The 25701-nt window shown below is 37.5% G+C and overlaps 1 protein-coding gene across 5 annotated transcripts; it reads right to left on the minus strand.

Moving 5' to 3' along the window:
• Positions 1-69: 69 nt before the first annotated feature.
• LOC104111413 (uncharacterized) lies at positions 70-25473 on the minus strand. 5 transcript variants are annotated; one of them, XM_009621110.4, is made up of 26 exons: positions 25130-25473; positions 24321-24401; positions 21535-21672; positions 20634-20744; positions 20333-20383; positions 20103-20203; positions 19027-19120; positions 16628-16759; positions 16147-16410; positions 15965-16043; positions 14956-15044; positions 14789-14872; positions 14364-14438; positions 14200-14247; positions 13847-13942; positions 13504-13733; positions 5629-9089; positions 5442-5521; positions 5154-5234; positions 4357-4422; positions 4168-4273; positions 3980-4034; positions 3064-3192; positions 2858-2975; positions 2141-2220; positions 70-810 (listed from the first exon to the last, which is right to left on the minus strand). In XM_009621110.4, exons 1-26 carry the CDS (start codon positions 25292-25294, stop codon positions 396-398), a joined length of 6429 nt encoding a protein of 2142 aa, XP_009619405.1. In that variant the 5' UTR covers positions 25295-25473; the 3' UTR covers positions 70-395. The 5 variants fall into 5 exon arrangements, with proteins under 5 accessions (XP_009619405.1, XP_009619404.1, XP_009619403.1 ...); XM_009621109.4 differs by having other exon boundaries at positions 70-807; positions 4351-4422; XM_009621108.4 differs by having other exon boundaries at positions 4351-4422; positions 25130-25472.
• Between the last annotated feature and the right edge of the window lie 228 nt (positions 25474-25701).

Below are 25701 nucleotides of genomic sequence, written 5' to 3' on the forward strand. Positions count from 1 at the left end.
ATTGTTAAGTGAGGAAAGAATGTTTACATAAGGAACACACACACACACTAGGCTGTAACCAAAACAATCTAAGAGCGAAAGCGAGAGATTTATAGGATCTTAACATAAAACTCACGTCATTACAATGGATCATGGTACAATTAATTTTAGATAACGGACTTAGGTTCACTTTTACAATGAGGGAAATTGTCCTGATTTTACAGTCTTCCTAGAGCTTCTCTCTCTCTACAGATAATTTATACCTACAAGGCTACAACAACATTTTTACTAATGCTGATAAATGGTTATCCAAAAATTAATAACCATTCTATAGCACTACTACAATACTACCTGTCAAGGAAGTGTATAGTCTGTCAAAGTTGGTCGGCAATGGCCATTGATCTTGTGGGTACTTCCTAATGTTTTCTCTCCCATTTACCTTCCCGTCTGCCATCCCGTTCTCTCCGTTCCACAATTTGCCTAGACTTACTCCCCCGGGGACCATGCCTTTGAGACGACCCAAAGCCCATGGACGGTCCCTCAAGTGCTGATACTAAGTCTGCATCCCCAATACTTCCCGTGTCCCCCGAGTCTTTACTACCATCAAAGTTTTCTTCGTAGCTGCTACCACATTCGTCTGATCTGTCACGTGATTGCAAAATAGTTGGAAGTTGGCCAGAGAATTGCCTAGCCCCTGATAGAACCAGGGTAGGCATGGCCACCATTGATGAGCTCGTTGCAGTTTCGGGCTGTGTTATCCCCATGCTTGTTTTGGTCCCTTCATTACCTGCTTTTCCATTTTCCCTTTCACGGTATCTTTCTCGTGGCCTACTGCATTAGATTGAAAAACACATCAAGAGAGGATTCCTTGGATTTCAAAATTCAGCTGCACTGAACCACTGTATTTATCACTTGTCAAATGCGAAAGTTAATGCAATAGTGCGGCCAGGAACTGCATTCCCAGTTGACACCTAATGCTGATTGAGAGACAGACCAAGTTACTTGCTGCTTGATGTTGCAATTTTTTTTTTGTTGCTAAGCAACAGGATATTTTACTGCTTGATGTTGCAACCTTTTTGTTGCCAGGATAAAGCAGAATAGGACAAACATGATTCATTTACTCCCACTGCCACCATTTTGGTGGCTGTGATGTGAGATCTACAATAAACGGCCTCTGAATATACCATGATGTTGAGACCGTGACATCAGTTGCCACAAGCAGAAAATCCAATAATCATGAGGAACAAACACTAGAAAAGAATTGCTAGTTCAACTATCAGTCAAATTTAGTGTGTTCATAGTTCATAATACAAAATTATTTATGCAGAAGATTAGAGAATTCCCCCCCCCCCCCAAAGCCCCCCCCGCCCCCTCTCATCCTGGAACAACAAAGGGGCTCTTCCAATCTTACATGACATTAAAAAGACATGCTTGATCAATTCACATCGTCAATGTGCATAGCTAGCGTGCAGTTGCTTTAGTTATTGCCACTGGACACAGTAGGAATTCTTCTATGTCCAGAAGAAAATTCAATAGCGATGAGCAAGAAAAGCTAGAGGCTACTTCAGTACAAACTCCTTAGTCCGAAGGGACCTTGTTATTTTGTAATGATGCATAATACATAAGGCTAGCTTTTCCTACCAAAAAAAAGAAAAAAAAATAAACCTTAGAGGAAGAGAACTACTGACTCAACCATTGGAAAATGAAGTATGTTCATTGTCCATAAAAACAAAATTGTCTGCCAGAAGATTAAAGAAATCACATGCTCATCTTAGACCAAAGAAGGTAAACCATGTAATCTTATGTGACATCCAAACGACAAGTTTGACCAATTTAGAAAGCTTCAATGTGCATGGCAAGTGCTTCCAACCATTTATGTCTTGACAATTTATCCTTATCCTTAAATCACATAAACTAGACATGAGATGATGAGACGATTCCTATTGTCCAGCGGCAATAACTAAAGCAAATGTTGCAGTTGAAAATAGAAAAAAGAAGAGGGTGAGAGGCCACCGAAGGAGGGGGCAGGGTTTGGAAGGAGTCAGAGCCAAAGATTAACCTAACATAGCATGCTCATTCTCAACACAGAAATTTGTCGTCAGATGCCAAAATCATAGTTATAGTTTATCGTGAAACAAAAGTAATAGGTAACAAAATTTACCTACTGTGTGTGGATGAAAATTCTCGCCTCGATGGTCTAACTCCAGACTCAACTTGCTCAAGTTCTCGTTGCAGTTCCCTCTGCAAGAAGATCAAGTGAAATTGGCATGCAAGACTCCCACTCCATCATATGAAACTTAAATCAATCTAGCATAATCACTTATGATGAGGATACAAAATTCTCTACAAATACCGGACGGTGGCTCATGTTAACTTTTCAGATTACACGGAAATTGTTAAATTCAAGTATAACGGTGAGGGTGAAAGGTCCACACACTCTCCGCTGATGGAAGTGTGTGATTAGGCTGTTAAGGCTGGATAAGACAAACAATTCAAAGGAGAAAGCAACCAGAAATTGAGTCAATGTTTGAAATTTTAAAGGAAGAGACGAAGGAAAAGCAAGGACAAAAACTCGGGGAGAAACTTAAACAAAGTAAAAAAGATAACTTGTGCAGATTTGGAGTCTGAATTCCCCATGCATAAAAGAAAGTTATTTTTCAAAGCTGATATGATGGTGTACTACTGATTTCCATATTAAAAAATGTGTATGATCTCACTATACTCAGAAAAGTCACTCGGCATACAGGTAAATATCATCGAAACAAACAAACCCTAAACATCCACTAGGCATCATTTCCATCAGTCTAATTTGAAACACTTTAGTCAAATCCATCATATAAGCAAGGGATGACAAATAAGCTACGATCATCTTTCTTACCTGTGTTTGCCTTTCCTTCTCTAGGTCAAGGCTGAGCCGCAACTCCCTGGTTTTTGCGCGCTCAAGCTCCAGCACACGTTGTCTCTCGATTTCCTTTTCTACTTCAGCTATCTTCTCTCTGACACAGTAGCATCACATAGACATTTACAATCAACATGCAACCGTCTAATGTAAGCAAGAGATTTCAGGGAGTCCCAGGGAAAAACCTATCCAGCTCTTGTAGAAGTTCAGCTTCGCGAAGAGTTGCCTCTTCCAAGAATTTTTGACGGGCATGCCTACTGAGTAGCTTCCTTTGCCTGCGTGCTACAACCTCCTCTTTGAGTTTGGCCTTCTCTCTGGTTAGACAAGGAGAACACCGAAAAAAGATTAGTTTGGGTTCAACCTGTTTTTTTTTCCTTTGGGAAGATAAGTTTAGAATAAGCTCCCTCAGATAAAATAGTGTTTTTTTTTGCTTCAATCAATCAGTTCTACTGTCCACGGGTGGGGAAGGGGGTAGGAGATGAAAGGCAAGATGTTCTATTGAAACTTAAATTGCTATATCAGCTCAATTTAGCACAGCTGCATGGATAGAGAGAACTTACCAGAACGAATAAGTAAACAACAAGAAACTACAGTCTAATGTAAAAACAATCTTTTATCTTGAATCAAACTACAGGAGACTACCAACCCCACGCTTTATACAAGTGAATCTCAGACATTGAAAGACAGTTACCCTAAACAAATGTGATAAATTCTCCAACCACTAAAACGGGCAAAAAGGCAACAAAGAGATTCTTTCTTCTTTTTTTGTGGGGGGGGGTTTGGGGGGGAGGGGACAAAAAGGGCCAGGGATAGATAAGTAGGACACGATCACATTCAAAGAAGTGCAAGTTAATTCTCGAAGTGATGGATAAAAAAGATATATTTAGAAATTGTCAGCATGCCTAGACAAATAAGTGACACCCTGAAGTTACAAAGTGACAGTGAAATGTGGGTGTATACAGCAGCCATCATAAACTAATGATCAGCTTATGCTGAACACTCATTCAGCCAGAAGAAAGAAAAAGAAAAAACTCTTCAATTAATACAGCCATGAAATATAACTCTGATCTAATTTATATACAGTTTGTAGTTGGTGCATACAAGGATTTGATTTCCTCTTTGATTTGCTGCAAGCGGTTATCTTGCCTTGCCGAATCTGCACAACAGAATTTAGAAAGGTGAATGTCAGAAAATATGGAAGTGCCTCAATTAACAAGAAAACATGCACTGACATGATGGATAGAATTTTGTATTCCAAAAAATTTGACAACATATGCAGAAAGTATTACCAGTTAGGAAGGGAAGCTGATGCAAATCTTTAAATTCAGCCGATAATTCCTGCATTGCTTTTTCCTTCTGAAGAAGTTCCATTTCAATCTCGGCCTCCTCCAATTCCTTCAAGAATTGAAGCTACAGTCGGTAAAAAAACTCAAGTAATCATCCCAAATGTCATAAAGCCATCAAACTCCTACCAGAACCTTTTGGTCACATTCCTTTGAGAAAAAATCAAAATATGAGTTGACAGCAGACAAATCAGCTATGACCTGAAAAATTAGAAGAAGAAAAATGGATACTCAATACGGTATTCTAAATGACAATTAATGGCCAAATTAGTGAAAATATGGTTTAGAGAAATGCAAAGTAGAGGGTACTAACTAATAGTTGATTGAACTGTCTGCAGAAAGATCCCAAACCCCGAAATAAAACAACTAATAAGACAAGGGAAAGAGACATAATGAAGAGTTCAGAAACAAGAAAAAATATAAACTACCTTGTGCTCAATATTTATTATTCTACAAGAGACAAGACACTAATACGAAGAAAGGCCATGAAAGGTTATTTACTAACTTTTCTTTGCAACTTCATGTTGACTTATCCACCTCGAGTTTGAAAGGACTGTTAAGACCATAAGACTGTGTGTGCACTGAAATGTTACAAATATTGTCCCACATTGAAAAAGGTATTATATGTAATACAATCCTATGAAACATGTATCTTGTATCCTATGATTCTCTTCTCTTCTGTTAGTTTCTCCAGGAGAAAAATCAACGAAAAGACCACATCAGACATTGAACTAAAATGAATGATGCTGATGCTGATGCTAATTGCTACTTTAAAGTCAAATATCAAAAGAGCAACGTGATACGATATATGTTCTGAACAAAGTTCAAAGGTACAAGTGGAGTTCCTTTATACATGTCGTGTCAGATGAAAAGTGAGATATCTTGCTGAAATATGGATCATTAACAAGAGACAGATTGGATAAAGATTGTACCTGAAGGATTGTTTCGCGTGTATGACCAAAATCTGGATCGATTTGCTGCTGGGAATTTGAAGAGAGAGCTTCTTTCAACATCTTTAATCCATACAAGAAGTTGACATTAGATGGACATCACAAAATAACATTATCAAGCTAATAGTAAGGATTAAAAAAAAAAAAGAACAGGAATCCCATATTTTGATGTTTCTTCAACAAATTCTATATTTTGATGTTCGAAATATATCATACATAATTTACTAAGAAAATGACAAATGAAAATCAGACCCCTTATTGGTCCATTACCTCTTTAGCCTCATCCCCTTCATTTCTCAGCCTACATAAAGCTTGACAAATTCTTTTCTCAAGGCTGACAGGGACTCTTTCTGGAAAATAAATGAGACAAATGAGATGGCACAATAAGTGTGATACTGATCCAATTCAATCTTATATCTGCTTTTGGTTGTAATAGAAAAGTACAAAATGACAATACCATTTCCTCCTAATGCAAAACTTTCAACACTGCTCCAAATATTTTCAGGAATCAGTGAAATATCTTCAACTGGAGAGTACAGGCAAGCACTGGCAAAAAGTACAATCGAGAGTTGTGCTAATGGGCCTTCACATTTTGGTTGCGATAGTTTTGTCAAACACTGTAGAACTGTATCAGCTGCTGCAAGAAATGATTGCAAGTTGCGCCTTTCAGAGAATGGCACATAGTTCACAAGAAGTGCCATGGCATGGATTCTTAAACGCTGTGATGGGTCAGATGAAGCCAGCAAAGCTACTTGATCCCACGTACCAGAAACAATAGCAGATATGATCGGCTCACATGCAGAAGACTCGCTTACTGATAAGGTTACTTTATCACGAATACTAGAACATAATAAAGCAGACCCACTATGTCCATCTTGGCTTATGAGCTTCCCCAAGTGCTTAAGTGCAATAAATCGTTGTTCAGGCTCCGGATGGCAAAGCATGAAAGAGAACAGATCAATCAGAGAACCTTGACATTCATGGTAGCTATGGATGCCTCTTTCAAATAGCATAGAAATCCACTGATCACTGTGAAGCCTCCAAGTAATACTTGGGGCACCATGCAAGAAATTTTTAACTGCAGAGCATACACTGTCAATTACACTATCCAAAGAAAAGTGTTGAGGAACAGCAAGTACCGAACCAAGGATCACAGAAGCGAGCTCCCACAAATGGTTCTCTTGAAGCACTAGAATCGTTTCTGCAAGTCCTTCAAGACTGATTTTCCAACAATAAGTGAAATCAGATTCTGTCTTGAGCAGAATTCCCTCACTGCCTTCAGAAACTGGAACTTTCTCAGCAACCAAAGTTAAGCATCTTGAGTACACAAAGCTTTCTGCAGAAACAAGGGCTAGACTCTTTGCTAATTTATGGTGAATCCTAAAGCATCGTTCAATAGTTGGATTGAGCTTAGAAATGAGTGCCTCTAGGTCCTTTAAGACTATTCCAACTTCCGCAACTTTGAGCTGAGATTTTTTGTTCAAACCAGCATTATCATCCATGTTCGTTTCATTCATCTCAGTTGAACAGCAGCAGATATCCGAAAGAAAAGTTGAGTACTGTTCAGATCTATCATCACATGGTGCGGAAATATCCGTTTCAGACAACTGCGATATAGTGCAGGGAATGACACCCCAGGCTCTCAATGTCTCGAGGAGCAAAACTCTGCAATTTCCTACAATAGCCTGATATGCACAAAGATAATCATGAAATGAAGTTGTTGGCCCACAAGAAGCAAAATCAGCACAGGATATAGAAGACTGCAATAGTTCAACTTTGCGTCGGAAGGATAGATCAGGAAACACTGATGCCAAAACAAAAATTGACATTGCCCTGCATAGTCCATCCTCTCTTGGAGTGCTCTGGTTCTCATCTTTGATGATGTCAAAAAGTTCATCAAAGCATAGTGCTTCTAAATTAAGACATGAATCATCACTCACTAAGTTTTCATTGGCAGAACATTTTCCCAAAGAATATGAGATAATTGGCTTTACCAATTGTAACACTGAGCTGAGAAATGACACATCACAATATGAAGACCTACACAAGGAAACAAGAACTTGCATCAAAGTCGGTACTTCTGGTACCACTGCTTCCATATGCTCAGCTACAATGGCTTCAAGCACATAAAAGACAATTGCTTTTGCATTCTTAGCAACAAAACCTTTTGCAAACCCACTAGATTTACTACAAGAAAGTTGGTTCTCTTCTCGAACAAAAGGCAATAAACAAAAATCAGAAAACCAACATAATAAATCAGGTACAATAGCAGGAGAAAGAGATCTTAATTGCAAAGCAACAGCCTCCAATATCGATTCCCCAAAAACTCCAAACTCTTTTTGCAAACTGGGAAAAAACTGACTTATGTCGGGGTGTATAACAGAAAAAGACTGATCTCCACTCTGTGGACTACAACTTTCAGCCCCTTTCCTGGAATTGGAATTGCTACCAGATTCTTCAATTTTCTTGTCATCTTTCTTCTCCAGGTAACCTACTACAGCAAGCTCATCTGAAAATATAGACAGAAGATATGTCAACTGTGGAAGATCTGAGATAAGGAAGAGTCTCTCCTTCTGATACTGTTTAGCATTACGAGATATTGCCATCCAGCCAAGAAATCGGGCAAGGGGAGAAGTTGAAGATGAGAATGCAGGTATTTTCTGCAGCCAAGCTGAAGCAGGAACTAGATTAGCAAACCGAAAACCACTCCTGTAGTTAATTGAAAGCTCGGACACTTCATCACAACCACTTGAAGCAATTATCAATCTTTGAAGAAGGATCCAGCGACGTCGAACTGCTTGCAGCTTCCGCTCATTCAACTGGCCAGTTCCTTCTTTTAATTGATAATAAAAAGATCTCAGCTGCTGGTTTAAGTGCTCCGCAGATTTTATTATAGTGTCAACAACGAGTTCAGGGAGACAGTTCAATCTAGTTCCAGAGTGCAATAGAAACAGCAGAATTTGCAGTAGTATCTCATGTGTCGGGTGCTCCTCCTCCTGCAGACAATGAATTAAAAAGTCGCATAAAAGTGCTTGGTTTTGACGAAGTAAGGTGATAGCATCTGCTGATTTTATATCTTGCTGAGACAATTCAAGTTTTTCGTCATTCCCTTCAACATAGGGAGTCAGACATTTCCCGTCCAAGTTCTGCTGATACTTCCTGTCAAGCTCGGCTGCTTCAAGAATTATTTCAAGAACAAATTTGTCCCTTTTCCTCTCAAGATCTGCTACAATTTTGAAGTCATTGTCCTCCTCAAAAAAATTTCGAAGAACAGAAACTTCATAGTTTTTACTAGGCTTCTTAGTACTCAGTTTGTTCATAATAGATGAACTGTCCCGGGAAGACATCATAAAGAATGGATTAACGTAGCATTCTGCTGCTAAAAGCAAAGCATCTATGGCAGCATCATGACCCTCGGGAGTGATCTCACACTGAGAATGCAAGTCCATAGCTAAACGCCTAAATTCGGAAGCTTTCATCTGACAATCTCGATAACTCACAAGCTGAAAGTAATCAGCATGCAGATTAGAATACTCAACAGTATAATCACTAGCAGATAGCGCACCATTGTCAAACTGATTGTTTGTAGCCTGTTCATCAATGTGATTAATTTCCTTTTTGACATCAGAACTTAAGTCTGTGCACTTTTTCTCCAGGCTGCCAGAGACTAGTGAGATTCTATTGAGCTCTGGTGGAGCAAAGAGAAGGCTCACTTCCTCAGGCATGTCTGCTTGTGCAGTCATATCGGAATCAACTTTTGCATCCGAATCATCATGAACGCCAGATCTGGAAGAAGCTCCACCACTGCAGGGTGAAACATTCAATAATTGTGGTCCTAGCAGCTCAGCACTAGGAGATTGGCGAAGGTCAACGTCAGAAGGAAGCTGCATGTGAGGTTCCAAAACTGAGAGAAGTACACTGCATATTCATTGATTCGACATATTCAGTCCAGTCAAGCAGCATGTATATCTTGGGAAAGCTTATTATCATATGCACTAAAGTACTCAGGATACCAGATAACTCTTTCAATATGACACTTAAAACTCTTTTGAATAAAGAATCAGCTCAATGAAATAGAACAATTTGGTTTACCGACTACGGCTAGCAAAACAGCCCAATCAGATCTTGCCACAACAATCATTCCCGTTAAAGTTATTTTACTTCTAACCTAACAAAGATTTTGCAGTTGTTTGTTTCTGAATGAAGCACAGAAATCCCTTTCCAAGATAATCAACAGTATACAGACTATGTCCAGGCCAGGCACATTGGCGCCAACATTACTTAACAGTCGGTCTTTTACGAATTATAATACTAAGAATAATAATAGTCATAGGACATAGAAAAGTAGCTCTTAATTGCTTATCCAATCCTTCTTTAGAAAAAAAAAATTGACAAGGTGCTTAGCCCCAGTGTTGTGAAAAGCGAGCGCTTCCTCGCTTAAAGCGAGAAGCGAAGCGAGCCATCGAACACTTCTGTTAGCTGAAGCGTAGCAGGTTCACAAAAGCGCTCGCTTCCCATTAAAAAGCGAGAAGCGATGAAGCAATGCGAAGCGTAAGAAGCGAGCGCTTCTCTTTATAACAGGGTTGCCAACCTATTTAATTAAAAAAACTGTTCTTTTTTTAAAACATCATCGACCAGCAGCAACAGAGAAAGAAAGAGGCGACCTAGGGTTCAAGTTTTCTACACTTTTCAACTTCAAGATCATCAAGTTTGGTCCCAGGTATGTGATTTCTTCCTCCTCCTCCTCCTTTTTCTTCTTCTTTTTCTTTTTCTTTTTCTTTCACTGCTTCAGCGTCCAAATAGCAGCGAAATGCTGGCGAATTTTTTTTTTCCCTTCAGTTTTTCTTTCTCATTCTTCTCCTCTTCTTCTTCTTCATTTTCTGCACTGTTTCAGTGATAAAAAGATTGAAATGCTGCCCATTTTTTCATTTCAATTATAATGCCCTTCGTCTTATTTTCATATCCTTTATTCTTAGTTCTTATTGCCTTTTTTATGTGTTATGTAGTTGTTCTTTTAGTGGCACCAAAAGAAGATAGGAAAGACCCGGCTTGGGCTTATTCTGCAAGAGTTAGCGAGACCAACAAAATGGCAATTGGATGTCTTTTTTGTGACAAGTAATTAAACTAAAAAAAGAGGTGGAAGAGACTAACAAAATCGTTGAGGAGTACAAAGTAGAATGGAACAAGTTTGGTTGTTGCATTATGATGGATAAGTGGACGGCAAGAAATGGAAAAATGATCATCAATATCTTGGTGAATTCTCCTAAGGAAAGCTTGTTTCTTGAGTCCGTTGATGCAAGCGACTCTTCTACTGATTCAATCAAAATGTACTCCTTGTTCGAGAGTACAATAGACTCTATTGGAGCAGAAAATGTTGTTCAAGTTGTCATGGACAACGCAAGTAAAAATGTTAAAGCTGGTGATTTGATGTCTGCAGGGTACCCGCATATTTATTGGATTCCATGTGCAGCACATTGCATTAATTTGATCTTCGGTGACATTTTCAAGGAAAGACCCTTCAGTTCAGTCTTTAATCAGGTAATTAGAGTGCATTCCTATATTGTTCAAAGGCCTTTGTTATTGAATATGATGAAGAGATTCACTAAACAAAGAAGCTTGGTGAAACCTGCAAAGACGAGATTTGCTACCACTTTCTTGACTTTGCATAGGATGTATGAGCAAAAAAGCAATTTGAAGAAGTTGTTTGTTTCAGATGAGTACACTAACAGTGCCTATGGAAGGGAAGCTCGAGGGAGAGAATGTGCAGATTTTATACTTTCTACTTCATTCTGGAACAATGTGGTTCATGCATTGAAGATTGGTGGTCCTTTAGTTAAAGTGCTTCGTTTGTTGGATGGGGAGCAAAGGCCACCAATGGACTACCTTTACGAAGCAATGGATAGGGCAAAAGAGGCTATTCGAGACTCTTTTAGTGATCAAAGAAAATACAAAAGAGTCTTTGAGATCATAGATAAAAGGTGGAGCGGTCAGATTCATCGCCCTTTGCATGTAGCTGGACTTGTTTTGAACCCGGAACTGTTCTATGACAATGAAGAGAGGATTCTAGAGGATGAAGAATTATGGAAGGGATACATTGAATGTATTGAGAAGTATACCTGATTTATCCGTGCAAGATAAAATAACAGAGCAATTTAGTACTTATAGGAATGTTGAGCAACCTTTTGGAAAAAACATGGCTATTAGACAAAGAAAGATGAAGTCACCAGGTGAGCGAGTGCTTATATGTTGCTTTATAGTTAATAAGTTATTTCTTTATCAATATTATGTTTTGAATATTTGTTCTACTTCTACAGTTGAATGGTGGAAGCAATATGGCCATTCCACTCCAGAATTAAAAAAAGTTTGCCATCAAGGTTCTAAGTCTAACATGTAGCTCATCCGGGTGTGAAAGGAATTGGAGCGTGTTTGAACATGTAAGAACTAAGAAGAAAGAATTAGTATATTGAGATAATTAAATTATATCTCAATTGTCCTAATCTTACTAATTACTTATTATTTGCAGATTCATACCAAAAAGAGGAACAAACTAACCTTGAAACGTCTCAATGATCTAGTCTTCATTAAGTACAATAGAACATTGAGGCGTCGTTACAACGCTCGCAATGTAATTGATCCAATTAGTTTGGACAACATCGATGATGCTAATGAATGGCTAACAGGAGTCCCGGAAGATCATGCAAATGAAGTATTTGAGGAAACTTCTGATTTCACTTGGGGTGATGTTGCGGAGGCGCGTGAAATTGGGGAGAGGATTTATGGTTCGAGGGGGAGTACCTCAACTTCAAGATCACAGAGGAGGAAGGGAAAAGAAGCAGCTACTTTGTCCCTAGTTGATGAAAAAGAAGTTGAAGAAGATGACGAGCAATATAATAATGATAGTGGAATACAAGAATTTGACAATTTGTAGAAGAATAGGATGCTCATTTTGTGCTTTAATTGATGCTACTCTTTAGTTTTTACATTGAAGTATTGAGCATTTGCTTACAGTTACATGTGTTGTCTATACAGTATTTATTTTAATTTTTTTTTTTAAAATTCCGCTTCATTTCAAAAAAGCGAGCGCTTCGCTTCTCGCTTCTCGCTTTAAGCGAAAAGGAGCTTGTCGCTTTTCCTCGCTTCACGCTCTTCACAACACTACTTAGCACCAATCCTATTTTCAACATAGAATAACATTTCCCTATTAGTACTAATACCTGCTTTAATCAAGTACTTCATACAGGAAATCTATCTTGCTGGGAGGAATACAAGGGGGGAAATGCCAAAGTAGATTGGCAGCAGAATTGAACGAGATGCAGGATATTTTCAGAAGAAACCGAAAACCTTCATTTCACATTAAGATCATCTTTGATCATTTGAATATCTTCTATGCATAAGATTATAATATCAGGATACCATCCAGATTGATGACATCTTACTCTTTTACTGAGTATAGACTCCCCAAATGGCTTTTAACTTAAAGTTATTCCTTTCGTAAAACTAGCACCCCCTTTCAAGCACTACCTGATCTAGTCTCAGAAACTCACTTAAAGAGGGTTTAAGCCCTGAAGCTAGGTGTGAAATAAGTTCTGCAAAATAGGTCGTACGTTTTGCTATAAGCGCTAAGGCATGCACTTCATCACCCATGGGCTCTGTCCTGAAGAGAGCAACACTGTCCAATAAATATTTCACCTAATTATAACATTTTCTGTTTGTTTGTCTGCATCATTCTGGTTTGGATTTATAGTTATTATTATTAACTACATATATATTTTTTATCTCTCCCTTCAGTTACGCCTTTCTTCATTAAAGCCCGCGCTTTTATTTGCTTTTCGCCTTTGATAACATTAGTTCAATTAAGAAGTGCAATAAGCACTCCAGAACCATTAGGTCCAGAAGGGAAAAACACTAGCTTTCAAATTACATAACACCTCGAAAATGAAGCACCGGTGTTATTATTTTGCCATGGCCAATGTAAAGGAAGTTATGATGGAAAAGCCTGCAGTCAGATTTTTCTTTCTTTGGGTTGGACTGTTTCTTAAGTATATAGATAGGCAGCTCAATTGACCATATTGCAATTTCATAACTTCCAAAAAGTAGAGCAACGTATACAACAGAATACAAAAGCAATTAATGGCACCGTTACTTAAACCTAATGATCCAAGCCCCAAAAAGAAAAAAATGTATTTGAATTATGCTAAAAATCTGTCTTAAAATCAAACCGCATTGAATCAAGAGGGTCTAAGTTCTTTAATTTCGAAACAGGACATAAACTGAAGCTGTTCCCATGAAGAAACATAATGCTTTAAGAAAGACTTAAGTATCCTTCTATTACCTTGGAGCAACTGATCTGCGCCTCCACTCAGCTTCCAGAGAAGGAAGGACAGCAGACTTCTGTACAGCTGTGCGAATCACATTTAATGCAATAGCACAATTTTTCTCTTGCTTTTCAAGAAAAACTGAAGAAACGTTCCCAAAGGCTATAATGCTCTGTACAGGGGTTATTGCAGGATCAAGATAGGGTTCTAGCATCTCAACAAGAAAAAGCATTTGGTGCTTAGCATCCTGAAATAATAAAATTCCCAAATTTAAAAGCTTAAAGGAGTCAAATCGAACAGCTAAAACTTTACGGTGATTCCCTGAATAATAGTTGACAAAAGTTTTAGTCAAAAGATTACCTTATATTTGACCAAAATATCATCCATAACCCCAGATAAAGCTAAGACAATATATTTAAGGGCTGCACGTGCACGAGCAAATGAGTGGCGAGCACACTGATATACATTTTAGACAAAGGTAAGTATCAATAATAAAAGAGTACATAACGAAAATGGGCTCTCAACAGCAATAATATGGTCATATAATGGTAACAACAGTTAGAAATGATCTTCGCTAAAGATCCCATTTTTACAGCAATAGGAAAAGATAAAACCAAATCATGACCTGGAGACTGCAAGCGTCTGCTAGTCAATCAGATAAGTCAGCACAAAAATCTCAGTAAAGTAAAATGAAATAATAAAAAAAGACACACCTGGATTACAGGTAAAAGGTCCTCCAAAAGCTCAAGTGCTAAGTCAATCTGTAATAAAAGCAATCCTAGAATTTTAGAAGATTTTCCCAAGGAAGATTGCAACGGAAAACCTACATTCCACTAGAGTCTACACAGCAGAGACTAAGGCGAAAAATTTGAATAACCTTTGCTATTACTTGAGGCATCCATGGAGCTAAGACACCAGAGCAAAGATCAATGAGCACACATGCAGCCCTCCCCTGTCAATATGTGTCAAATAGATTTTCAGTAAAGAGAACCAACTTCAGAAAAAGAAAGGACAGAATTAGATACTGATGTATATTATTAGTTCAATTCATTCGTAACATCGACTATTATATGCCTTCTTTCCTAGCTCTGTATATACTTATGTAATTGCATAGGAACCACGTTGAGAACGTTAGAATTAACCAAACAGCAGAGCAAATAAACTTGGTTGATCTTGCAGGATAAATATCCAATGGATAATGAAGCAAAGGCAGAGAAAGACAAATGAAAAATGTTCAGCATTAACCAAAGTGCAGATGTTGTGTTGACAGAAGGGAACCTAAAAGGAAGTGGGGGAACCTACATTTGATGGTGAAAATGATGATAGGTAACCTGCACAAGCACGAAGCAGAGGACGATAAACTGATGAAGATGAAGTCCCAACAATCTGCACAATAGCAACAGTAATGACACTGCGATCCTAGATCAAAGAACAATCAAATGAAGTTTATGGCAACATCATGGAACAACCTGGGACAGGGCTTTCTGTACAAAAGGTTGCTTCCACAGAGATAAATCTTCATCAATTGGGTCACTACTGTTGATGCTAGGACGAAGTGCTACATGTCACAAAAAAAAACAAGAGAGAATAAAAGAAGGGAAAAGAATTAAAAGATAACTTGATGATAATGGAATAATTGGGTAAGATTCACATATTATATCTGACCAATGAGAGACTGACTCAAAAGTACCCATCACTAGAATTTCATCAGAAAAGTTGCTTTTGGAACATTAGTCAGAAGAATGATCAGAATGCAGGCCAAAAGACAGTACTGCCAAAACAGTCACAAAACAAGACACAGCGTTGCCAAAACGGTCACAGAAAGAGGAGCAGTTATGCGGAACAATCACCAAAAGGAGACTCAGTGCCGTCGTAAAAAATCACGGGAAAGAGGATTTGTGCCACTAGAGCAATTACCAAAGGCAAGAGTAAAAAATCCAAAGTCGGCCATACAGTATAAGTTTGTTTATTGGTAGAAGGAAACCACTTAAATCTCTACCAAGATTATAGAGACTCTAATACCAAGTGAAAAAAAAAAAAAAGAGAAGGAAAAAGAATGAATGGAGAAGATGCTGACAATGGAATACAAGAGACATAAATTCATAGCCTTAAGATACAATACATCTATATTTAGCTGACAAGGGACTAATTTAACATTAACTCTGGCATTCTAACTGCTAATACTTACATGCCTAATAATAAGGATGATGAATGCCCGGCATTTACTAAAATACTCAAAAAGGGTTAACATTCAACGGTGAAGCCATCTAACTTAGAAAACACTTCTGACAGAGAGGAAAAAGAACTTTCCACAAAACCCTAAGGTCTCAGGTTAATATGCACTTGTAGTATAAAGCATGTCAGTTTACTTTATAATGAGAAAGGAAAAAAGATAATCAATTTTGAGCAAATATTAAATCAAGGACACAGACTATCAAGCTATGATCGAGTAATTATGGAACCGCAAAAGCGATATACCTGGTTGCAATGCTTGAACTAGGGGCAATGCCAACCAAAAATCAGAAGTGTTATCTGCCAACTTGCTGCAGAGCAGAGGCTGTTAAAAATGAAATGTTGAATGTCAAACAAAGCAACATGTACAAGTACATCGATGAACTACGATGGTTTATCTGTAGCAGACAGCTTTGGTTGTGATTGACCTGGGATACACAAGCATACAGAACATGTAAAATCCCTTCCTCCACTAGCCCAATATCTAAAACGTTAGTGAACTTGGAGTCCCACTGATATTCTGGAATCTGAAATTCATCTCCAAACAAATCTGAGTAATCAGCAAAAGAAGCAGGGGTGCAAGGCTCAGATTGTGATCCTTCATCAGGCACTGAAGTTGTAATTTCACTACATGAAAGTGAAGCTTCAGGTGCTTTAATAGGCTCCAGAAACTTTAACAGAATCCCAGAGGCCTAGATAAAAGATAAGAATAGAAATTAGTGTAAAAGTAAAGGGTACTTGTAGAGACTTCAAAGCATGAAGTTCTGAACTCTCAATATTTTGGATACAAAAGATGGAAGAGGCACAAGGAAATATTTGCATCTAGCTGAATCTTGATTTATTTTCTTTCTGTTATGTCTTCTAACGACTCAGAGGGAAAAAATAATAGGGAAAAAGAATGTGTATTACCACTCTGCAAATATTTCCCAGGTTAGAATCCTTGTAAGCTTTCCTCAGTAAAATGAAGATTGCATCTGGACGAAAAGCTAAGTAACAAGATGTGGGAAAATTCAAGGATGACATGTTGCGTGATCTCCTCGGCTGCCACAACAAAATATACAATTAGCCAGCAACCATACCATATAAGTAAGCAATGTAAACACTTAGCAACAACTGTGCCTAAATCCTTCTGCATGTCACCAACATGGCAGTAAACCCTTGATATCTTTCCACGATGACCCAAAAACAGTAATAGATGAAACAATAGAGCACATTTAGAGACCCTCATCAACACAAGAAACATGTAACCAGATGTATGAAATAAAGCATAATATAAGTTCCTAAGCTGAGCCTGCAGAATTACAAAGGCTGGAAAAGTTCTTTATTAAATAGAGGTTAAAAGGATTAGAAATAAAATAAAAATGACTCAAAAAAAAAAAAGAATAAAGAATGAGACTTACCCAAGATAACATAAAGTTGCAACCCCTGTGTACATCAAGTATTGAGCCAGAAAGTGGATACGTAAATATGAAGGGAAACTCCCGAAACGATGCACAATAAGTCTACGTTAGGTCAAACTCCCCCCTCCCACTCTTATAAGAGGCATTTACATGTACAGGAAATAAACATTACAAGGATATAAGGGCCATCAATACAGCACACACATATACACTTGGACAGGACTGTGAATCATGTCAGAATTTGGAAGCCAGCCAAATCTCTTCTGCCTTTCTACACAACTGCCAATGACAATGAAGGCTAGCTAAGCACTCCACTCGGAAGAGAAGTGTTTTGGCAAATGAGAAGGAACACATGAAAAATCTCTATTTTACTTTTTGCTATGAAGGTAATAAACTACAATAAACACATGCTAAATTAAGAGGATGAGTTCCATTCATGTGCACAATGGGATGTCCCAAGAATCCAATGTCTCTAAGAACTGCCCTGCTTTTTCCCTACCTAATTCCCACCTCTATGAGTGGATTTTGCCGTTTAGGAGTGAGTAAAACTTTTAGACTTTCTAAGGCAGATTAGCCTCTCTTGTATTTCATCTTTTCTCTTCATCTCTTCAAACCTTATCCAATTTTTTTATGTTATCTTGTTTCTTTATATGTGAAGTAATCACATGCTCAAATTAAGAGTACAGAGGAGGACAGGATCTAAAAAAAAAAGGGCCTAAACAGGAAATGCATGACAGTTGCTTTGAGGTCTATCAACGTTATAGAATAAACAGTCATTTTGCCTAACACCAATGCAATGACAAGGAACCAATCTTTTGACAAACTTAAGTTGGAAACATGTTTTTGCTCAGGAGTCTTTGACATTGCACTCAAGCCATATACGCTACATAAAAAATTGCACAATTTTGTTAGAAAATGGACCTTGAAGCAGGTATGTTGACTACATCCTATACAATAAACCTCAGGGATGGCTCTGGCTCTAATATATATGCCAGAAAATGAACTTTGGACTTCAAAAGCTAGCTCATTAAGTGAGGATTGTCCAAGAACATATAAAGAGACTACAACTGTAACCTCAACCAATGTAGCACTCTGACCCCAGCATGCCCAAAGCAAGACATTTGGAGCATAAATAACTACTGTAGAGGCCAATATAGGACTAACCCAATATCAGGGATGGGTTTGGCTTTAGCCCTGATACCCTGTTAAGAAATGGACCTTAAACCTAACTCAATCCAAAAACTAGCTCAATTGGTAAGATTGTCCAAGGTCAGATAAGGAGCTACAACCTACACACTTAACTAGTGTGGGATTTTAATACATCCCCCATACTTAGAACTAGACATTTAGATCATATAAAATAAAATAAAAAGGACTCAACCAAACTTCTTTGTTAATATATGCTTCTCCTATAATTGTGATTAACCTCCTCCATGGTTCCTCCGCAAACATATGATGAATGTGCATGACTCGTAGCTGATATTATTCCATTTTAACTTTTTTGTTTTCCATTTTTCTCTTTTTTCTTTTTGATTCAATAAGTTTACATACATAACTACCTAATCAATAATAGTATGTGATAGTATAGATGAGACAGAGTTCATTAAAAAAACTATATGAAGATGCTTCTTTTTGCCCAATGTGATTAATGGGAATTGGTCCATCATATGTTCAACTTGTTAAAGTAAAGGTCAGTCCTGTTTTCTCACTCTATATAAAACTAGGCTAGACACTAGCAATCAGGGTAGATTGAAAGAAGCAACAGATCATCTGTGGACACTTTCCTGTCAAGAGTACAAGGCACTACTACTTCTAGTTTTCCTTTGAGAGGAGACAGCTACTTGTTATGAGGTAAAATTTCACAAACTGAATGCCATGAAAAGCAGAGGAGCGGTACCCTATGCATACCTCAAAATTCGAGGATACAGTCAAAGCTATAGCAGATTGACTGTTCCTCAAAGCTTCAGATTCTGAAATACTGCCTACTGACCTTGGCGTTTCCCTGCTTTAGCATAGAAAATAACAGTGAACAAACAAATTCTAACCTCAAGGAATGAAGCTTGTACAATATTCATATCTAGTATTAGAGAAATAAATATTCTTTCACTGAAATCAAGGTTGGGAACCATCTCAAAGAGGCTCATTAATAAAATTACCAATAGCCAATGATACCCGAAACATGTGGACAATTCACAATAAGAGAATTTTACCCAAATGAATAGGAAATCCCCTTTCAATAATTAGTAGAAGCAATATCGCAGCAAACACAGGGTTCATACAAAAAGTTAACTTTATATATCAGTAGAAGGGCTATTCAAGGTTAAGGTTTCATTCATCTGCTTCTCCCACAAACTGACTTTTTTGTCAGTTTTAATCTCCATTTTCTAGACACACACTTATATCTGCTTAGGAAAGTAAATATTCTGAACTTTATAAAAGATCAAGCAATCTGTTAAACCTCTAGCCTTTTCTTTCCCCTAAAAAATATATTTCACCAGCCTGGGCAAGAACTTGTCACCACGGTATCAATACAATTCCAGAATGTCCAGCATCACCACACTTTTCCCTTTCTATTAGCCAAGGCAACACCAATCATCATTACAAGTGAGCTTAATAGTAACTTTGTAAACCTGGCAAGAATACCTCAAAACAATAATAGTTCCTGTATCACTGAGTAATAAATTTTGAGCTGAAAAAAAGTAATGATAATTTAGTTGACCATAAAATCAGATATCTTGTTTCCTATTATGTTAATGAGTTCTTCAATGCTAGGAATGAAGTCTTAACCAATGAACGCACTCAATCAAATCAAACATCCCCAAATCCAAGAGAAGGAAATCTTTTAAGGGAAAAAATAAGATTCAATTGTCACTGTGGACAAGATGGCTAATACATCAAGTAATACTTTCGATAAAATCCAATACAGACCAATTCATGAAGAGCTATTAGAGAAATACCTTGTACAAGAAATAAGGGATACCAACCTTTCCTTTACAATTCGAAGAATTGGGTAGAGGGGACCAGCAAGCATTGCAAGAAAACGCGTAGCATATTCTGAAGCTTCTGAAAAGCTGTTAAGATCAGCCTGCACGGATATAACAGAATTCTCAATAGAACCACGTAATCCACCAAAACTATGCCACCAGCTTGCCACATTTCATATTTCAGAATAATAAAGATACTCCTATTTATATACTTAAGATTAAAGAAATACCTCTAGTTGGGGAAGGAATACTCCCAGCCGGTTTGTGATATCTTGAAGCAACTATAAAATCAAAGGTTAGATAGAACGAGCTGAAATAGTTAAAAACATGCTAGCATACATAAAAAATAAATAACATGTCAATGCTTATCAAGACAGCAATCAAAGCATTTCTATCCATAACAAAAAGGATAAGACTTGAGGAATGATGTGCCATCGCATAAATTTATCTGACCATGACAACCGGCAATGCTCACATATGCATATTACAATTAATATGTGCAAGAAAAGTAGCACTAGCAGTATCTTCTACCTGAAGATGCATATCATTATCATCCTGCTTGCTTGATATTATGTGGGGTAGCAAGTAGTTGAAGATCGGTTGAAACTCCGATTCAAGACCAGTAACCGTAATACCAATCAACTGCACAGCAGAAGAGAAGAAATCAGTAAGTGATGAAATTAGAGCCCCGAACTTAATCAGTGCCACCAGTAACAGCAAGCAACCGACAAGTTAGAAAAAAAATGAAGAAAGTAAAGCCAAGCCCAATTCTTCGCAACAATATCTTTTTCTAATTGGTAGCTCTTCGCAACAATATCTTAGTTTTCAATTTCACTTTTTGTGTCATCTAAGGTAAAGAGTAGACTAGATTATAAAAGTGAAATTTCTCGTTTTATAGAAGCTATTAACGTGATCTAGCCCAAGTTGTCTTTCTTTCTATTTCCTAGTGAGTTTCCCTTTTTCTCTTTTTCATTTCGCTATAAAAATGACAAACTTCTCCACGAAGAGCAGAACTATGTTGAAGACTTGGAGCAATTTGAAATTAAAAACAAAGCCAATAATGTTTTCCATACACTGCTGAAGCATGGGTTGGCACAAATAAAGTATGCTTGTACTAAATAAAAAACAAAGCCAATAATGTTTTCCAGACACTGCTGAAGCATGGTTAAGCAAAGATAATCTACGAGAGGCATATGAGAAATAAGAAGATTAGTTGATGTGTTGATGCTTTATTTAGTACAAGCATACTTTATTTGTGCCAAACCCAATATAGTATCTAACTTGGGAAGTTAAACTTTCTAAATATTCAATGGAACATGAAAAACGATCTAACATGATTCCTCAAACTAAAGATGGGAAAACCAACTTGAAATTGCTTATTCTGAAAATTTAATGTAAATATAGTCATTGTATGATACCGAAAGTAATTCACCTGAACAAAGAAAATTGCTATAGGGCTCCCACGCAAGCAAGATATCCGAACATAACGGCATGGAGTATAATTCATAGGGTACATCATGTCCCGTCGAGGGGCTTCACAGCGTGGGCGAACTTTTGGAAATGTCTCTGGCTATGAAGAACACACAAAAAGATAATCAAGAAAACAGGCACAGGTAATTATGTCAGGGAGAATTCATATGAGAAATATCTAAATTTTAACAGCCATTGAAGTACAACGCTGCTCGAGAACAAATAGGCTATTAATAATCAGCAAATAAAGAAAGGATAATAACATTTATGAGAACTTGAGAAAAATTATCCAACAATGAGTAGAAAAGGTTGCAGTATAAAATAATAAAATAGCAGTAAGCGGAGACATAATTACTACATTCTCCACAAATCTCAATTAGCGAGTAATAAGCAAAGTAGGCAATATTTTATAATGGAAGTGTCCGGACCAACTTGCACGCACCTCGATTAATTCCACCGAGTCAAGTAATTTTCTCATGTTCTTCCTGCACTAGGCTCCAACTTCAAGGGGACAATTAAAAACTAATAGGACCTCCATAATTTTTTTTTAAAACCAAAAAATCCTCAAGGCTTGTGGCGCATAGTTCGAAACTTGGTGTATAATGGGCTCACTTCTCTACCCTTCTCTGCTTAAATACCAGGGTCCGAACCCGTGATCTGCGTCTAACCCACACATCACGTGTTGCGCTCTTAAAACTACTAGACAAAAGCCCCAGGACCACACCTCCATATTAATTTACATGAGACAACTTGATACATCATCGAGTATACAAAATGAATTGTTTAATAATACAATGTTAAAGCTCAAGTACATATTATAATAGTCGTTAAAAGTTCGGGGTAATAAAACCTCCACACAAAAAAATTATAACCGAGAAATCCTAAAGGGCCTATGGAGCACGGTTCGAAACTCGATGGATGATGGGCTCGCTTCTCTACCCTTCTCCGCTTAAATACCAGCCTTCTTTCTTTGGCACGGCTCGAACCCTCGACATATGTCTAACCCACAATCACATGTTAAGCTCTTAAGACTACTAGACCAAAGCCCTCGGAGCACACCTCCAAACTAATTTAGATGAGACAACTAGATTATATGAGACAACTAGATACATCACGGAGGATAAGAAATGAATTATTTAATAATACATTGTTATGGCTTAAGTATATTATAATAGTCGTTAAAAGTTTGGGGTAATAGGCAACATTGGGCCATACTTAAACGAATTTTTTAAATGTACTAGGACTCTGGATACTTCCAGAAACTGTAAGGAGCATTATTAAATGCTTTTTATTATAGCTGAGAATCCCTAAGCATCAGTAGCGCACGGTTCGAAACTCAGTGCATAATAGACCTGTTGTTTTACCTTCTCCGCTTGAATATCAAACTCTTGTATGCGGCATTCAAACCCATGGCGTGCTCCTAACCCATGTATTTTTTGTACTCTTTTTTTATCGTGGTGTCCAGGCCAACTTGGCGCACCTCGACTAATTCTATGGGATATCTGCTACCTACCACCAGTACAGGTACCGGTAACTCTGTCCACCCAGGCTTGGACAGATGGAAAAGAATCACCTCGCGTTTTTAGCTCCGCTGGAATTAGCAGATTTGAACCTAAGACCTCATGATTCTCAACCCATTTCATTGACCACTAGGCCACACCTTTCGGTGCTTATTTGTTGTACTCTTACCAGTAGACCAAAATATAAAATGTTTTTCGCATTCCGCCCGAAAGAAGTAACCACAAGCAACTTCAAGGAAGCTGTTGACGGTTTTTTAAGCAAAGAAGTTATTATTTCAATGGTTTTTATTGGACCATAAACCATCCTTCAGCAAATGCCATCAACCACACACCTCCACAAGAACCACCCTCTCCTCCGTGGCGCAACCTTATGACTTATGAGTACTCAATCCTTTTAGTCCAATTCCTTTGCGCACCCGCAAAAGTGAAGACAATAGGTTTCCCTTCATACAAGGTACTAAATTAGCTTCAATTATTAAAAAGGGAATCTTTGCTTAGTTGAATGAAACAAGACAAGGTGCTTTTGGGCCTCATCACAATATTTATAGGACTTTTTTGGTGGGATACATCTTCGTTTTAACCTTTTCCTTTTTAACAGTAAACGCTACTTACATAAACTAGATCCCTTTTTTATTAAAAATAAAGACCCTTCTGATAGATCTTCTGGGAGATGATTCCTTCAGAGAGGATGCAATAATTAGTGATTCTGCAGACCGCCTTCCACCCTCCCCAATCCCTCCTGGCCGATAAATAAGAAAAAACACAAGATAAACAAGCATTATTACAAATTTTTTCTCTACGTGGAATGAGGCATAGCACATCAAGGATTAAGGATACCAAAAAGGTCAGAAACCACTACAATTCTGAGAATAGATAAGTCATATCCTCTGGAAACCCGCAGACTCATCACACAGTAACCTAATATTAAGGATATCATTTAGACCAGAAATTGAACTCCCTTATTGTAAACCCTCCATCGTAGCAACCTTCTGTAGAAGGTTGATGATTGTTAGATACTATTTTTCTGAACTAAATGGGAGGTTGGTGATAATTAAAAAATATATATAAATAGATAGTGATTGAAGCCTTTTCACACTCAATGGCAGTAATATAATGTCAATCATAGGGATTCTAAACTTCAAAAGCGTTCCTATTGTATGTATATGAAACAAGAAAAAAAAACTTCAACCAGTACAATCATTGATGCAAAGATATCTTTACACAAAACCTTGTAACGCAAGCCAGCTGAGATTTCCCATTCCAGCACAGACTTATTGTATATCCTTATATGTGAAAGCAAGCAGGGTTCCTGTATTGACAAACATGAGGAGACCATAAACTACCATCAGTTTAACTCCAAAAATTAGTTATCAATAGGAAAAAGAAATATGCAGAAGAATATAAAATGACAGCAGCAGTCAGTAGGCTCATCCTAGCTAAATCAGTTACATGCTTTCGGAAGCAAACTTCTGAAGCCAGTAGTTTAATCATCTGTTGCAGGTTAAGTTATCTAAAACCAAACAATTAACCAGCAACACTGAACAATGTAAGAGAAATATTCATTATCAATTGGTGCTTTTGTTGAGTATAAGAAGAATTAAGTTGAGATGTAGGCTTCTATTGATCAAGCATTAAAAGGATGATACTTTAAGCACAACAAAACTAGTTTACCCAATGAAAGGACTTAAATCAGTCTACTTGACAAATAAATGAAGCAAGCCCAACTTTCCCTTGAACCCAAAATTCACTACATGACAAGAAAATGAAGCAAACCCAATTTATCATAAGCTAATTAGTAACCAAATTTTACACATGAACCCAAAATCCATCACCTTAGAGAAAATTAAGTAAGCCCAATTCAACTTTAAAACCAATCTTTTTTTTTCACTTGAACCCGAATTCATCAAATGACAAGCAAAGGAAGCAGACCCAAATTCGAATTAAGCACATTAGAAGCTAAAGTTTTAAATTTTAACCGGAACAGGAAAAGGGAAAAAAACAAGAAATTGGAAGAAGTGAAAAGGGTAAATAACATACGTCGAGTTCGAGCAAGATCCATTCTTTGGTGTTAGTACCAGTGGACCAGTGATTTCTGAGGTCGGGGTCAAGTACATGGGAAGCCTTCTGTGAAGGTGATTCTCGAGACATACCCTTTACTTTAAAGGGCAAAGGCTTTACCCTCGGCTCTAACTCTACCTCCATTGCTTTCTGCTCAATAACACTCTTTGTTTACTGCTTAGATACAGAAGGAAGGAGACTGTGAATAGACTTGGAATAGTATTGAATCTTTCACTGAAAAAACTCAGTTTAATCCCAGTTCGGATATAGGGAGGACTTTTTACTAATACGTTCTTCGCTAAACCGATCAACAGAAGGGCCCCGACGGGCTAAGGAGAGGAATTTTTAATTTTTGTTTTTTCCAAGTCCTAGTTTTATGAGATTTAACTTCTTAATTTATTAAAGAAAAAAATCTTAATTTATTTTATTTTTATTTTTTTGGAGAAAGAACTTCTTCATTTATTTGACGATAAACAACTTCTTAATTTATTTGGGTTTTCTTCTTGAATTTTGTTATTATGTAAATTGATAATATATGGATTAAAAATGAT

The sequence above is a fragment of the Nicotiana tomentosiformis genome, chromosome 1 (assembly GCF_000390325.3).
Source record: "Nicotiana tomentosiformis chromosome 1, ASM39032v3, whole genome shotgun sequence".
In the NCBI taxonomy this organism is placed as follows: Eukaryota; Viridiplantae; Streptophyta; class Magnoliopsida; order Solanales; family Solanaceae; genus Nicotiana; species Nicotiana tomentosiformis.

Bases quoted from the DNA above. Each gene is read 5' to 3' on its own strand.
- LOC104111413 (XM_009621108.4), bottom strand. From the start codon at position 25,294: ATGGAGGTAGAGTTAGAGCCGAGGGTAAAGCCTTTGCCCTTTAAAGTA. The intron at 13,943-14,199 runs GTGTGTCTTTTT...AATGTATATCAG, and splicing joins ACCTTTTACCTGTAATCCAG to TGTGCTCGCCACTCATTTGC. The intron at 811-2,140 runs GTAAATTTTGTT...AATCTAATGCAG, and splicing joins TTTTCATCCACACACAGTAG to TAGGCCACGAGAAAGATACC.